Source organism: Pelecanus crispus, chromosome 5 (genome assembly GCF_030463565.1).
Source record: "Pelecanus crispus isolate bPelCri1 chromosome 5, bPelCri1.pri, whole genome shotgun sequence".
Lineage (NCBI taxonomy): Eukaryota > Metazoa > Chordata > Aves > Pelecaniformes > Pelecanidae > Pelecanus > Pelecanus crispus.
Genome location: NC_134647.1, coordinates 55,949,975 through 55,966,556, shown reverse-complemented (window position 1 = coordinate 55,966,556; position 16,582 = coordinate 55,949,975). Strand labels below are relative to the sequence as shown.

Genomic DNA, 16,582 nt, shown 5'->3' with positions numbered 1-16,582 from the left:
GGAATAGCAAATTTGGCCAAATCAACCACCCAGGGCAATGCTGGGCACAGCAACCCTGAGATCAGGTTTCCAGGAACACACCACCTTCCTCTGCACATGGCCCAGAGGCAATTCTCCACCAGTTAGGTGCTTTGGTCTGCAGCAAAGACAGGCTGTGGATCAGAGCACTTCAGTGTCACACTTTCCTCTCTGTGTTGAATGAACAAGGCAATAGCAAGGCTATGGTGCCTGCTTCAGTGCTGGCAGGCATGCAGCACAGAGCTGCCCAGAGCCAGCTGCCTGCAAAGTAAAATACACCCTGTAGTTTGTTGAGGGATCTTAGAAGTTTGCTTACATACCAGGCAGTTGCATCCAACCATCAGATGCTCATGCTGACACCCTACCTTAGAGCACACAGTGCTCCTGCTCTACCAGGTAAGTTCAGATTAACACTTGTGGACATATTCTAGCTGGCTTAAGGCAGCGTAACTAAGGTAACACTCACCCCGACAAAGGGAATGAACTTCTGCGAAGATTCTTCATCAGGGCTAAAGGCAAAGAGAAAAGAGTTGTTAACAGCTTGCTTCCACACCGGGCACAATACTCACTTTATATGTTGCATTCAAGCATGCAGCAGGAACGGACAGTATGCAAGCGCCAGTCCAATGTCTCCTCTCAAGGCCCCCTGCCAGCACGCTAAGAATCTGCATGGGTGGGGAAGAGCACGCAGCTTACGGCGCATCTCTCGGGGGAAAGGTCTCTTCCTCCCTCCCTCACGCTTTACAGAGAGAACATGCTTTAATGGCATGGCAGTCATTACAGACACACAACCTCCTACTGCAAGGAAATGGATCTGTGCCACAACAACATGGAGAACTGTGCATTACTTACTAGTCCCTGAAGCGCTCTGCACACATGGCCTTCACGTGTCCCACCTTTGGAGTCATGTGCCATACCTTGCATATCCCAGCATCGCTAAAGCAGTTAGCCTGCCACGGGGTTACAAGCCGTGACACGTGGTTATTTGTATAGCACTAGCAAGTACACACATACACACTCTCACTCACGCACACTGATACACGTTCCTTGCCACTGGGAGCTTGCAGTCCTTAGACAGGCACACTAGAGAGGTTGGGTACACTGGGTAGATCTGGACACCAACTTGAGAACAGCAAACAGCTGAACTAAACCGAACAAAACGCACACCACGTCCCAGAAACAGCTGAAGACAACACTACACACATTTTGAAAGCAGGAAGGCATCAGTCCCTCCTGCTCTGGCCCTGCCCAGGATTCAGAAGCCAGAGGGTGGAGAAGAGCCAGCAACAAAGGCCACAATCAAACCCAGCAGGAATTAGGGAGAGACTCAACAAAGACAAGAGGGGGAAGACTTGAGTGAGGAGGAAAGCAGGCTGGGAGGGCCTGCAGAGCCACTGCTCCCCTTCAAGAGCAAGAAAGATGAAGATGGACCCACAGGGTGAGGAGAGAACTGCAGAAGCATGTCCACGTGTTCGGAGGAATTATAGTTCAGCAGTGGAAGTGACTGCACAGGCAAGCATACAACACTTCTCAGTGGGCAAGCACAGAAAACAGGTAGGAAGCAGACAAACACCGAGATTTCTCATGTTTCTCTTTTTGTGCATCCCTCAGTGCACAAAGCACTGCAACATTCAGAGAAAAAACATCCAGCATCGCCTTCATCCAGAATATTGCTGGGTGCAGCACAAATACTTCAGGAAAGCAGGTATTTCTGTGCTGTTTCCAGCACAGATTGGAAATGCACCAAATGCACAAAGGTTGCCAACCACTGTATGATTAGCACGGGCTGGACAGTTTCTTCTAAGCCCTATGGAAAGAATGGCATAGAACTGCAGCGAACATGACTCAGCCAGAGCTCCCTCAAAGCAGAGTGTGCTTTTGCAAATAGCCTCTTGCTTTGGCTCAGCTTTGCTTACCCAGCTCTAAGGCAAAGCCAGGGGCTTTGCTCCCTTCCTATTTCACAACCCCAGGCACTGCACCTTCATTCTTCCCCCAAAGCACATGACAAAATGACCAAGTCCCTGATTCTGTGTTGGAAGACAGAAAGGTCACATCTTTCCAAACATGGCTGCAGGCTCCCCGGCAAATAAATCTCCTACAAAAACAAAATTTCCAGCTCCAGTTTTGCAAAGGGAAACAAGAAACCCACACAGCTGTTGGGAGAAGCACAGAACAGAGGCTCAGCTTTCTTCTCATTTCTTCAGCTCCACAGGCTGAGCAGCAGACAGAAGCGAGTCCCACTGACCAAGTGAGGGAAGCACAATAGCTGCCTAGTCATCTCTCAGCTACTGGATGGCTTTGCTCTGAGCTCTCAAAAAACAAACCATGCCCAATTCCAGCAGAAAACTCATTCTTGTTCCCCCTGAGACCTCAGACTCCAACTGAGAAGAGCTCAGGGGCAATTTTGAAACAAATCATTTGCTTCAGTCACCATTTATCACAGCTCACAATGATGCACAGACTGTTCCTGAAGCAATCGAGCTGGATTTCATCTCGACTAGTCTAGTCCTGTCACACGTCCTCTTGGGAACTCTGATCTTGCACATGTGCCTCTGAAAATGCAGCTTATCGAAACAGCTGCTCTTCATGTGGATGAAAGGAGAGATGACCGTGCTTGTTCTCCACTTCCTCTTTCACGCTCTTTCCTGATTCTTGTCCTGTTCTTGTCCATTGGGATCCCAAGATATTAATCCAGAATCCTTTCGCCTTGGTAATGGTCTCTTCTATTCCTCCTACCACAGCCCTGCAACTAAAACGTCCCATCTCTGGAAAGGCAGCTCCCCCATATTATGCAGGCTGCACAGATTCCCAGGCTGCAGAGGTTTTACCTCCATAGTGATGTCCAAGGTATTGGTTTTATCCATAAGGCGTCTGAAGGCTCTGGTATCTCAGCTATAATTTAAAGCCAGACCTGACCCTGGTTTGTGATTTTTAACATTGTTATTGACACTTCACTTCTGCAATTCTGGGGAAAAACAAAAAACAGATCTATGCAGAGAGGCTAGGAAAAAAAACTCTATCCAGAATGGGGAGTTGTCTAATTACTATTTTTGCTTGGGCAAAATCCATCCACCTGCAATCAGTCCTTCAAAGGTTGTCCAGAAAGGGACTTTCAGACTCCGTCCGTACCCCAAGAAATTAATCCAGATTGAACAAAGACACAGAGCCAGATTTATATGTTTTAGGACTCTTAGAAAGGAGAAGCAGCCACATCACCAGGAGTCACCCACCTGACAAAGGGAAGGAATAATCTCTCTCACTTCCGGGGCAAAGTACTTAGCCTTTTAGTAAGATTTCATTTAAAATTTAAGCAACCCAAAACAGATTCAAATGAAGCCAAACACATGTGATTTCCTAGCAGGAGAGTCTCAGGTACTACCTTTATTCCAGGCAAGTCCTGCAACGGGGCAACAGGAAAGAGGGGACTTTTATCACCGAAGGACTAGCAGGCCTCTAAGCCATTTCAGGTCAGGCACTCCCAACGACTCCCCAAGGTTCATCTTTGGTATGAAGCATCTGTCCTTTCCACTGAGCAACTGTAGCTGTCTGCTGGCCAACACCGTCCCTGTTCCACCAAGTCTCCAGTGGTCAAACCAAAGGGACAAAGTAACTCCAGGTCCCCACAACACATCAGATGAGTCACCTCTCTGCTTCCCCATGAAACTCCTGTCCGGCACCCTTCATGTTCCTACAGTGGGCTGGACATACTCAACAGGACATCCAGCATTTCTTGAGCTTTGACTCTCCTCTGCTGCACTGCTCTGCCAGGCAAGTGGCACAAGTAAACTCCTGTTACATTTCCACCAGTTGCCCAAGGAGGTTCATGCAGCAACCAGCCAGATGACATGGACACTGCTGAGCCAGAGGAGGGACCGGGTCCATCTTCACCAGTTGTGTTCATGTTCAGCAACCGCTGCAGGGTGTGTTTTAGAAGCAGCACTGAGACACATGACCTGGACTCTGCCTAGCCACTGCCCTGCAGAGTCTCAGAGACACGCAGCAAGCAGAAAACAGTGTTACCCCTGCTTCCTATCACCCAGGAACCCTCCACCCAAGGCACTTGTGCTGCACAGGGAGCAAGAGTTGGGAAAGTGCTCTACAACACAAGAGTGAAGAGCTTTTGGTAAATGTGTAACTAGGTAGAAAATGACCCAGCCCTTGCCCTGACAAGCAAGCAATGCTTTTATTTCCAACAGCCAAGCTGCTCCCCAGATTCGTGCAAGGGCTATCCAGAAGCCACATGGCATGAGCTGTGCTGGACACTGAATTACAGTGGGTGACACCAGCCCAGGTTCACAGAACTGATCAGCAATCCAGCTACACTGGGAATGAGTGTCTTTTGAGTCTCAGATCTCAAATACTGCAGGGTTTCATTCAAGAAAGTAATGCAGAGAGATATCAATGTCAATGATACACCCCTCCTAGTGAGAGGCCCACCTCTGCCACCATAGTCTCAGCTCCCCAGATGTTGCCTGGACTGCAGTGTTTCTTGACAATTCAGTAACCAGTAATTCTCCCAGTGCTCACAAAGTCAGTCACCCAGTGTAACGCAGAGGAGCTGAAATGGCAACTCATTTCCTTCCTGAACACCTTCCTCACTGTGAGCCCCCTTGATTTCAGGTAAGGTCAGCAGATGCTCCAAAAGAATGGGACAAAGCTTTCGCACCATTGCAGTCCATCACAGGCAGTACATGCGCCAACCTTTCGCCATGACAAACAGAACAAGGGGACAGGAAGGACAGCAGAGCTAAACCAGAATAGGGATAGCTGGCAATAAAGTCATAAAGCAGCTCATCACATACAGCTATGTCCTAAAGACTGGCTTGGCTTTCCTTGGACCACTAGGGCTTGTTTAACAGAGCAAATGCTAGGATACTGGGAGACGATTTGTCTTGCAATGAATCTGTACATAGCGCTGCTGTTTCTACATGGACCACTGCCTTGAAAGCTGGCCTTGGAGAAGCCATTCACCTCTGGCCTTGAGGGAGAGGGAGCTGCAGTAACTTTGTGAACTGAGGACAAAATAAACAATGTCCAATAATCGTATGATTCAAAGCAGGGGACCCTACAGAGCAAGGGGGTCTTGGAGGCAGCTCAGAGAACACAACTCGACTGCCAGCATACATGTGTCTCCTCTTTCTTAAGCTCAGAGAAGTCCCACACGTTTGGGATAGCCTGCCAGTATGAGACTAGTCCTCAGTTTTCTGATTACAGGGAAAAGATTTGCTGGTCTGCACTCGGACACTGCACAGCTGAACTCCACCCTGAGCCACTGAGTGCCACCTACAGCACTCCAGTTCAAACAGATGGGAACTGAAAAGCCTTTGCTCAGTCCCGATCCTTTTGGAGCTACACTATATCCTCTGATGGCTAGGAAGAAGGGAAGAAAAAAACCCTACCTTCTCCGTGGTTTACTGCTCAAAGCTACTCCCTCAATAATCCTTTCATTCTGATTCAGTCTACATCCTGGAAACCCGTATGTGTGGTCCAAAGGCAGAGCAGCCATTTTCAACAATGCGTTCTGCCAGCAGATGCCATAGTTTCAAAGCAGCGAGCAGAATTTAACCTAAAGCACAAACTGTGCATCCCAGACCTGCACAAACTGTTAAACAAGGCACAGAAGACCAGTTCATGTGGGAAAAGAGATAGGAGATGGGAGAGGGAACCTAAAAGGAACTGATACCTTATGGTAAAATCAAAATGAAAGCTCTTTTTCCTTTTCAGAAAGCAACCAAAGAAGAAGATAAATATGTTATTATACTTACAACAAAGTGATGCATTTATTTAGATAGTGCTAATGGAAACACAATTTCTGTGTTGTTTTTCACAATACCCTCCCTAAGTTGCTGCCAATGACAGAGAGCTGCATTTCTAAAGAAAGCCACACGGGGAGGTAACTGCCCATCGCTCCATAGGAGAGCTTGTTCCCCTAACTCACTCTCCAGTTTGCTCATGGGGTACTTAGCTGAAAGTAGAAGTTATTTTAAAGCAGGCACAACAGAGATACTAAAAGACTGCAGTCTATGCCACAATCTGACTAAAAGTCTCAGCAATCTTTCTTCCAAGTAACTTTCTGCAGGGTTTGAGCCTGATTTAAACCTATCAACAGCTTCAGGCATGGCACCACCAAGTCCAAAGGGTTTAAAATCCAAATGGATCAGACCAGCTTTGTAAATGTTGGTCATGCACAGCGCTGGGAGGGCTAAGTGCATGTGTTGCTGAAGTACATTTCAGATGTCTTAAAATGAAGTACCAAATTGACCTTTCTGGGCACATTAGAAACTCAAAATGATTAAATGTGTGTTAATGACAAAAATGAACCTGTAACAGAATGGAGAAGGCAGTGGAGACCAGTGCAGAACCCAGCAACTGAAGGGTGCAGAGAAAAAACAATGCAGCCATCAGAAGGGGTTCACACTGCGCTAGGGGTTGTCTGAACTCCAAATTGGTAACTAAGGTAAGTCTGCACAACAAAAACAAAATAAAAGATTGAAGCTAAGATCTTAGAGTACCCTGTGGCTCTCCAAACTTCACCTTTATCAGGTTAACATTACAGAAGTTCACAAATACGTGAAAAGAGTGCACACTTTTTAATGGACTAGTCAGTCTGGAAATATTTGCCCTAGGAGAGCCTGAAGAATGTGCTAAATTTTACTGAATCCATTTCTGCAAAGTAATGTAGAGCAGACACAGGAATGGAAAAGCAATACACAATGAGCATTTCCAAAAAGAAGGGAAAAAAGTTACTCTGCCCACATCTTTAATCCCTCCCAGTTCTTATGCAAAGGAGGCACCAATGAGGGATGTTAATGGACCAAAAATGAAAGATCAGATATAACATGGGAAGGGTAGTAATTAACAATTAACATCATCCATGCCTCATAAGAGATTGCTAGTCCCTAATCGAGAAAAATCACACGAGCTGAGTGTTTCTCCTGCTCTTGGAAATTACTGGGATGTGAGTTAAGAGTCTATTATTCTCCTCTGTGCCTCAGAAACAATGCATCTCTACCCTTCAGTGACAGTTACTCTTCTTCCTGGACCACAGCCACATGAGGCTCTACATACTTCCGAATTTTGTTTTCGGACCTCAACCCTCTCTCCTAAAGGCTGTTTATCCCTTAAGAGAAGTTGAAATAAAACCTGGTGAATGTCAGCCCTCCTCAGTAGGAGTCCTGGTAGGCTGCAGCTGCCAATCAACAAGGATTTTGTCTCTCCTTTGAGAAGCTCTGCTATTTACACTCCAAAAAGAAAGGGTTTCAGTTCCCTCAACACCAATGTAAAAAGGCCAGGTCTCACGGAAGATACTTCGGGGGGAATGCCACAGTCCAGTCTTACCCAAGGTCTCTGTGGTGAGAGATCTCCAGAACCTAAGCAGATATAATCTGTCCATCTCCCATCCTGCCTAGTCCCGACTTCCCCAAGCCTCTCAGATCTTCAAAGAAATCACTGCATCTAAAGTAACCACACTGTTGTAGATTCACTGTTATCTAAGTGGGACACATCACTGGCTACAGGCTACCATAAGGCTCCCAAGGTGTTTGCAATTTGGAGTGATTTTAAAACTGCTGGCACACGAGATGAGAAAAGTGCTTTGCTTTCAACCTGATGCTCACTCTGGAAAGTCAGTATTACATTAGTGACATACCTTTTCTGCTTGTATGTCAGCATTGCTTCAGCAATGGGCAACTGGTGTGCACAGTTTGCCCCTGCTATATACTGCGTTATCCGGGAGACAACATCAGGTGTTTCTGGAACTGCAACAGAACAAAGAGAAAAAAATCATTTAAGTGACTTCTTAGATCATCACCAGCACTGTCCTCCATTTGCTCAGCCAAGCAGCTGATGGTACCCAGCCAGCTGCATTTGAACTGCATCTTCCAAAGGAAGCTCTGCAGTCTACCCCAGAGCACTGTAAAGCTGTCTGACCAAAAGCAAACATCCTACAAGAGCACCAAAGTAAAAACATTAGGAAGCCACACTAGATACCCAGACATCTGTACACAGCATTATTGACTGAAGTATTATGGTTATTTTATATTTGTTAAAATGCTTTTGTTTGAAAATGTGTACCTCCCCAGAGTCAGCTTTAGACTTTTTCGCACCTCAGCTGTAGGTATCTGCTGAAGAAAGTGCCTAGCCATCTCTCCTCTCCCAGGGCCTTGGCGAGCTGCTCTGCTCACACCAGCACTGACTTACCTGATTTCCTAATGAACTCACAGCCTTGCTGAGTTAACTGAAAAGACCAAGAGCCACACAAGAGTAGGAAGAGCACAAAGATCATGTGTGTAGCAGCAAGTATGCTTCAGATCTGTGAGACTGTGTTTGATTCAAGTTGACAAGAAGACATTTCCTAAATGCCTTCCACATTCCTTTGGTTTCAAGCGAAGAGCCTCAACTGTGACATCAAGGGAACGCAAGTGACCTTCACCAGGCTCTTCCATACCTTAATGGGCATTTTAACCCAGACTCTTTGTATTTGAACAGTGAACTGTGAAGAGCTATGATTCTTTGCCAGATCTTCTTATGCCATCACGGGGTTTCTGTGCAGTTCTCACTGCACAGATGAAAATGGAGAAACTGCAAGGTCTGGACTGCACAAAAATGAGGCTGCGTTTTCCTCACAGCATGCAGCCAAATAAGCAAGCACTGCAGCATGTAACCAACTAAAGAACAGATATGGCTCTCGACCTGGATTTCTATAGCTAATAAAGTATTCCTAACCCAGACACAGAAATGAACTCTGTATTGACATTTGTCTGCATTTTCAAGTGCAGCAAGGAATTAAAAGAAACCAGCTCCAGACATCTGTTCTTCCATGAGCTTAGAATCAAGGAAGACTGTAGGTTGGGTGGCACACTAGGAGATCTCTAGTCCAGCCTCCTGCTCCAAGCAGGGCTAACTTCACCTTCAGAACAAACTGCACAAGGTCTTGTCCAGCCAAGTTCCCATCTGCTGGAAAAGACTCCGAACAAACACCTGCGAAGAGGTCTCCCTCTCCTCCTCTCACAGCTAGAGGACTTCCAGGAGCATGCTCAGACACTCTGCAACGGAGAACCACGCTGCAACCTCCCCACCCTCATGGCGCTCCAAAAACTCCAAAGCTTTCTCCTTCTAGTGAAATTTCTGTATGGGATACACTGCCATGAGAGCATCACTCCTCAGTCAAGTCTCAGGCCTTTATGTAGCTCTAAATGTCAGATGCAAATCCTCCTTTCTCCTGTTTCTTTCCATTCTTGAAGGAACGGATGGAAAAAACTGTAAGCATTAATATTTTAAGCAAATTAGTACTTTAACACACGGTAAGGCTTTATCCTGGCCTAGACCAGACTCAGATCAGAACAGAACTTTGTTGGTCTGACCTAGAGCAGCTCCCACATATTACAACACTGGTGAAGAACAAAATTCTTTTTTAATGAGAAAGATCCTGCCAGCAGACTTCAGAAACATCAAGGTCATTCTCACACACAATTAACAGAAGTTAATCTTCCCACAGTTTCCAGTTTTCCAAATTTTTTAGGCTGGACATTTTCTGAAGGCCCAAAGAAAGCAATGTACTAAACTTGGTAGTGAGACCTCCACATCAAAGAACAAAGCTGAGAGCTAGGTAAAAACAGCATGACTTAAGAGGCAGCTACTGCCTCTGGGAGCCAACAACTGTTTGCAAACCACCACGTGGAAGACATACAAAGGTCAGTATCTGAAAAGGGAATGTGATGGAGTGAGGAGAAAAGAGGAACAAAAACATCTGTCTGCTTCCTCTTGTATTTACTTGACCTTTGCTAAAATTACTCATTCAAGCCTTTTATCCCACACAGGCCAGACACAGACACATGGTCTTACCAGTGGTCTGTGCTTCAAGTTTGTTGAACAGATCTCTCCAGGCTAGATCTTGGAAGAAGTTGTTGTATCTATAATCTACAGACCCCAGATACTTGGCCACTGGATGAGAGCCTAAGAAAGAAAGGAAAACATGACAGTTGTTCTTCCCGGCACTGAATACAAATGTGGTTTTTATCTGTAAGGAATTGAATTCCAAAAATCAAAACTACACTAGACACCCCAAAAATAAATTTCTTAAATTATAACCAAGTAATTTAGTCCAGCTTATCTCTACAAGAGCATGCAAATAGCCTTCCCAGCAGAGAGACTGCTTCAACACCACTGATACCTTTCAGTGATGCCTCCTCCTCCCCCCCATCCCAAATTAAATTTTAAAAGGCCAAAGAAAACAGGACTGGGAAACTGCTGAGGAAATAAATTATTTGGAAGACACAGAGGCCCTACGGCTCTCCATCTCAGTCTCAGTCTCTCAGTTTTACAAGCAGCTTTCCCAGCAACCCTTCCTGCCCAGAGGCTGCACTGCACACACCACAGCCAGGTCACCTCTGCCAAGAGGAGTCAGACCCCTTCCTCCAAACACCATTCACACACCATGGCTGGTTTACAATACTGAGAAGAGGCAATTGTCCCCAACCAGGAAAAACAACCCAGGGAGGCTTGTTTAATCGGTGGAGAAGGGCTGTAAGTTCAATAAATAGACTGTAATTAAAAACAGAAGGCAGAGTCCAAGGATTACAGTCCCCAGTGAATGCTGGCATATGCATCAGGTCCCTGCTTGCTCTAGCTGAGCCTTATGGCTTCTCTATGAACATGGAAAGACCTCCTTGTAGAAAGTTTGCGTGTCCAGCCTCCAGCTTGCAGCCCTGGATGGAGATCTGACTTCATACTTATACTGAGCAAGCGAGGGAAGGCATTTAAGTGACAACCTCTGCCCTGGGAGGTGGTAAAAATTTGCCACCTTCATTTTAGGCCACATGTCCCCAAACCAGACAACCTGCTCTTGCAACTACCTCTCCAGTCTTACAACACAGGAGAAAAGGTGTGCCAGGATTGCACTTTCCAGTCACCACATTTCAGTCATGCTTAGCATGAGTCCTGTACATTTACAATCAGCCATGAAGTGGTCTCAGAGTTCCTCCTAATCAGCTTATTTTCATCCTTCCTGAATACCGAATTCTCATATCAAGCCACGTTTCCAGAGACTGCAAGAGTTGAGTCATCAGCTGGTAACCAGTAACCTGACAACTCCTTCCAAGAAGACCCCAGCTGCTTAACAATACTCACCATCCTCTAGTAAAGCTCATGGTGGAAAAAAACCACTGTCTTTTCTGTCCTCCAAACCAGTGCTAATTTCCAGACTTCAAGGAAAGGTTCAAGCAGAAGGTCCCTCTGTGCTCCCCTCGGTGTCATTAGAGACTGGGGCCTAAGTTCTTTCCTGGACCCTCCTGATCATGGCTACTTTCAGACCCATCATTTCTTTTGCAGTGTAGTTTTGAAAACGGTGCACATGGAACAGCTCTGCACCATGCACTAGAGAAGCGTTCCCACATGCTGGGAAAACACATCGCACATGGCAGATGCAGTTGGAAACAAGTACTAAACATGAGGTCTCCCAAGAAGTTCTATCCATGGGAGCTACATAAAATGCTAAAAAACCCCAAACAACCAAAACAACCCCCAACCTTTTTTTCTATTTTATTTCCCCCTTTTCAGTTGTTTATACACTGGTTTGGACATCAAAGGAGTCTTTCAGCCACAGAATCAGAGCATGAAGCAGGACCAAATATCCCAGTATGGATGCTTACAAACACTAAGCATTTCTCATTGTTAACAAACCACTGTAGGGTGACTCTTCTGTCATCGCAGCACGTGGTTGTGGACTAAGGATGTAAAACCATCTTAGAAAAAGACTCTACCGTTCTTACTTCAAAGGTGCTAACAGCAGAAAGTCTTTTCCTTTAAGACATTTATGGCATGATCACCATTCTGTCTTTGGTGCTTTTTCAATTGTCTGAAAAGAGGTTGCTCCTCCATCACTTTAATGAATTGCCAGAAAGCTGGCCAGAAACAAGCACTTGATCCAATCAGGAAATACTGCAGACTTCCATGGGAAAGGCCCTGTTAGAGAAGTTTCTATATTTAAAGTACATTTAAAAAGCATTCACAGTTCTGAGGCAGTTCCATTATTAAAGTGCTTTTTTTTTTTTTTTTTAAATTACCAAAGAAAGCTTTAAGATTAAAAAAACAACCCAAAACCACACTAGCTACATCTTGTGTTTTACTTTCAAAGAGAGAATATTTTCAGATCATTGAAGACTGCAGGACAGAAAACTCTTCTTCTGAGGCCAGGAGACAGTCAGCATGTGAGGACCAAAGTCCTAAGTCATAGAGACTCTCATTCGAAGTGCATTTAATCTTGTGGAAATAATATTTTTGTTTTTACCCCCTCAAGGGCGCTCTCTCTTCTTCCTCCCAACCCCTTGAAAACTAAATGCCTTCCTTACAGAAGGATCCAGCTCTCTTCCTCTGCCTTTTTCGTTTGACTTCTGCAAATCCCACCACTGAATTGACAGCCTAACCCCACTGTTCATGGTGCCGGGCAGCAGCTTCTGACTCCTACAGCAACTACTGTCAGCTGGTCCCAAACCTAGAAGACCAGAAAATACCGAGAAAAAGTGCTTTTCAAGTTTTCTGTTGCTGACATCACCTAAGTGCCCTGCTCACACAAACCAAGCCTTGGACTAGACCAGCTTTTAGCATCACACCCTTACACCACCAGCATTGCCCAGATGCCCCCACTGCCCACAAGCACCAGTAACCGCCTGACCTCCCAGGACTCACCGCTACAACATTCCTCACATTTCTGACTACAGCAAGACCCCTAACATTATTATCAGTCCACTCTACTTCCCCCAACACAAGTGATCCAAGCTGGGTAACTTTCCAGCCAGGCAGGCTTGTTGAGCTGCTGGAAGGGCACGGATAAAGTGCTCGAAAACTGAGGAAAAAACCTGAGGAGAACAGCACGTAAAGGAAAGGTCAAAACATACATGTAATTTGAATAACTTAAACTCTCAGCAGTTTCAGAGCCTTTAAAAAATTTTCAACACCCCCTCCCCCGCCCCCAACATTTTCTGTGTCAGCCTCAGGGAGGCCAGAACAGTTATTGGTTTGGGAAACATGGTGCCCAATGAATTTAAGATTTCAGCCAGGGAAAGGGCTTCCAGAACATTATTCTATGTATTCATTGTACCATGATAAAAAGATATACAAGAGCTTCACTGTATGGGGAGGAAGTACTCAACCCCTCAAACAAAAGGTTTACAAGCAGACTTTGGCATCAAGAACGTAAAGATGAAATTCACTCACACAAGAGCAGCAACACAAGCAATTACACAACACTATGACAGCATGACGTTTGCCTCATTTAACAGCCATGTGCCTAGCCAAAGCTTCCAGGAGGGCTTCTACTGAGGGAACACATCACATTTAACCCATTCACCTTTCTATGAAGAAAAATCATTCCTTATTTACCTAGAGGGATGATCAAAAATCTCATGTAGCCGAGCCAGTCTGGGGTTTTGTGAGACAGCTGCTCTACAAAGAGCCTCAATACAGCACTGAGGTAATTCTGGGCTCCGGCCACTGCAATTTTAATTGGGTTTGGAGGCTGTGAATTGCAGTTACAGCTAGACAGAAAAAGAGGAAATATATTCATAATTGTGCTTCCAACCAGCTATTTCAGAACAAGTAAAAAAAAAAGAATTGGTTAATAACAACCATGGCAGAAGAGAGCTCGTTCAATACACAAGGCAATATCGCAATAATTATCAGCAGCTTAAAACATTATTAATAAAATGCAACATTGTTCAGTACTTTCTTAATTGGTCTCCTTGCTCCTTCTTTCACACATTTTGATAATCTAAAGGGCTAGACTCAACTATCTAGGTTAAGATGTACCTATTGCAACTAACTGCTGTGTCAGAGGACATATTCAGGTACCCACAGCCCTCAGTAGGTATCTAGGGAATGCCTTGAGGAATTGGTCTGGGAATTACTGGGGGGGGGGGCAGCAAGAACTATTTAAAAACCTACCTATGAGCTTTGCATGTTTTACTGGTTATTAGATCTGACCTATGAGGCAGCCTCCAAAGCACAATCTTTTAAAATCACTGGTGTCGATGAAAGGAGACTTGTATCCTCACACACATGGCAGAACAGCAACAACTTTGCAGGGCTGGAAAATGCTGAAGAGCCACACAACTGACTTCAGGAGAGTAGACTGGGGAGAAGTATTGGAAGGGAGAGGTATTTCTCAGCTATTGGATGAAAAACTCCCTGGGCACTGGGGCACAGGAGCTGAGAGGCTTTTAGAGCGGAGATGCAACAAACAACACAAGCAAGGTGAGAACTTACTATCTCTGTATCCTGGAGACAATAGTGCTGAAAGCTGCCTGAATATCAGCTGAGGAGCATGTGCAGACCACTGGCAAGGTATGCTTTTGCAAGACATCTGATAGGTACTGAGGAGAGAACAGAACATTTTATAGTCCTTTTTTTGGTACAGTTTGTCACAAGAAGAAAATCTGCTTCCCCCAGCCTCCTAGGTATTCTCACACCCAAGCATGGGCACTCTCCCCAGGTCCAATTTGTGATACGGCTATTTCCCAAATACCTCGTCCTTGTGCATCAACCAAAGGAAAGCTCTTCCTCTAGAAAAATGGAAACACTGCACCTTCTTGACAAACACCAACAGTATATCCAAAACACTGCAACAACAACTCTAGAACAGCAGGGTTTTTATGGCTGCAGAGAGCAGAGCAGCAGGAAGCCATTCGCCTAGCAGACAGCACTAGGTAAGCGCAGATGCTGTCTACTCACCTGCTTCTGGAACTGCAGTTACATCTCTCTCTGATTTCAAAAGGACTTAAATGCCATATTCTGCCCACCCTCAAGCACTAAAAAAGGGAAGGGTGTTACCAACACACATGTTCCTCATGTTCCCCTCCATGCGGCTAATGGGAAACAAGTTAACACACACCTTGGGTATACACAGACGTAATATTGATGAGACTCAGCAGTTATCTCACATTTTCAAATGCTGCACCACTAATCTATACACCCAAGCCAATGCTATCTTCATGCCCTCTGATACTGCAGGCACAAGCTGCTAAGACTACAGGAAGACGACCTATAACGCCTTCTGTCCATCTCTGGAAGGCATTTCTCTACCTTCCAAGTATAGAGAAACGGGAAACAGTATCTCAGCTGGTATTTTTGCTCTCAGACATTGAGACCCTAGTTCTTCTAGAAACGGAAAGCCAAACTAGACAATATAACTCCACAAGCGTGGCAGAAGTTCTACTGGCGACTGTCACCCAGCGCATGTTTACTGCTCCTCTTCCATATTTATTTTACTGCTTTCTCAGACTGAGGTTCCGAAAAGAGCAAAATGTGTTCCAAACCCATAACAAACCACCCCACGTTGCCAGCACAAGAAAGCACTGCTCAAGGTTGTCCTTAACACCACTATCACTCACTCAAAAAAGATGGAGTGACATGCCTGAAGTCAGGAATCACAAGCATGTATGCAAGGCAACACAGCTGACCTGAAATATTTTCTCCTGTGTTCACCACCTGTGCCTAAAAGTCTCAGCCTAAACCACAGGGCAGTCCTCCTTGCTTCCTTTGTCCCAGTCTACCACAGTTGAGAAGCACGCTCTTGAGTGCAAGTGTCTAGCCATTCCCAGCGCGCTGCTAACCAGAAGGAATGGCATTTTGCAGAAGAGAAAAAAACCTCTGTGGAAAGTCTCAGGTGGCAAAGCTTTACAAGATCCACAGTATCTCCTGGTCAAACGAAATCCAATCTGTAGGCACTGAACACTCAGTATGCTGCCAGCCCCCACGCACCACCACTCCTCTTCCAACCAAGCAGCAGAACCTACTTGGTTAGTGGTAGAGCTCAAGGCCTGTCCATTCCTGAGGAGGAACAGTGAAGGAGAACTGTGCTTCAGGTAACGTCTCCTGCCTTTACCTGGCCTTGCCAGTCAGAAGTATTGACAAGAATAATGTTTTCTGGCAGCTGGTCATCGGAAACCAGGATGTGATTTAGTTGGTCATACACTGTTTTCCTGGGGATCTGGAAATAAAGACACAGAGAAGAGAACAGTAGGAAATGTCAGCTCTAATCGTCAAGTCACCAGCTCCAGCTCTTGCAATTCGTGAGAGGTGGCTGTGCATGGCTGGCCTGTGCTCGGTCACCCCATCAGCAAAGGCATACTAGCAGCTGCGCTGGCTGCTGGGACTGACACTTAATCAGCTTCTTCAATACTGCAGTATTCTGCAGGCTCCAATATTCTGCAGGCTCCTGTATTAGCCACTTCGGGTTTCTTGGTGATTACTCCTTCTGCCATGCACTTTTACTTACATCACTTTATACTAATTAACAGTAGCCCACGGAATTTTGGCACAGAAGCCAGGAACAGTCTCCTTCAAGGAGGGAACTGAGTCCCGCAGCTAACAAAAGCATGGCACATATGCTCTGCACAAGTCTTTTGCAATCCCTAGCAATTTGCCTTATTTCAAAGGAGTAATTCCTCAACACATCCCTATTCATTTCTCATCATAACAATCTGTTCCAGTGTTTTCAGTTTATGGCGGCCTGACAAAGAAACAAGCTGGCAAAACCCAGCAGACTGGATGGAAGATACAGTATCAGCCA

At 45.5% G+C, this 16,582-nt stretch overlaps 1 protein-coding gene across 1 annotated transcript in view; it reads right to left on the bottom strand.

The window, feature by feature from the left end:
* PACS2 (phosphofurin acidic cluster sorting protein 2) overlaps positions 1–16,582 on the bottom strand; it is an 84,033-nt gene that overhangs the window by 15,420 nt on the left and 52,031 nt on the right. Inside the window, exons 14-19 of the mRNA XM_075711206.1 lie at positions 15,896–16,000; positions 14,278–14,384; positions 13,396–13,550; positions 9,862–9,972; positions 7,667–7,775; positions 485–527 (exon numbers count right to left, since the gene is read on the bottom strand). Of these exons, the coding sequence (XP_075567321.1) occupies positions 485–527; positions 7,667–7,775; positions 9,862–9,972; positions 13,396–13,550; positions 14,278–14,384; positions 15,896–16,000 (630 nt within the window). The remainder of the gene's footprint in view (positions 1–484; positions 528–7,666; positions 7,776–9,861; positions 9,973–13,395; positions 13,551–14,277; positions 14,385–15,895; positions 16,001–16,582) is intronic.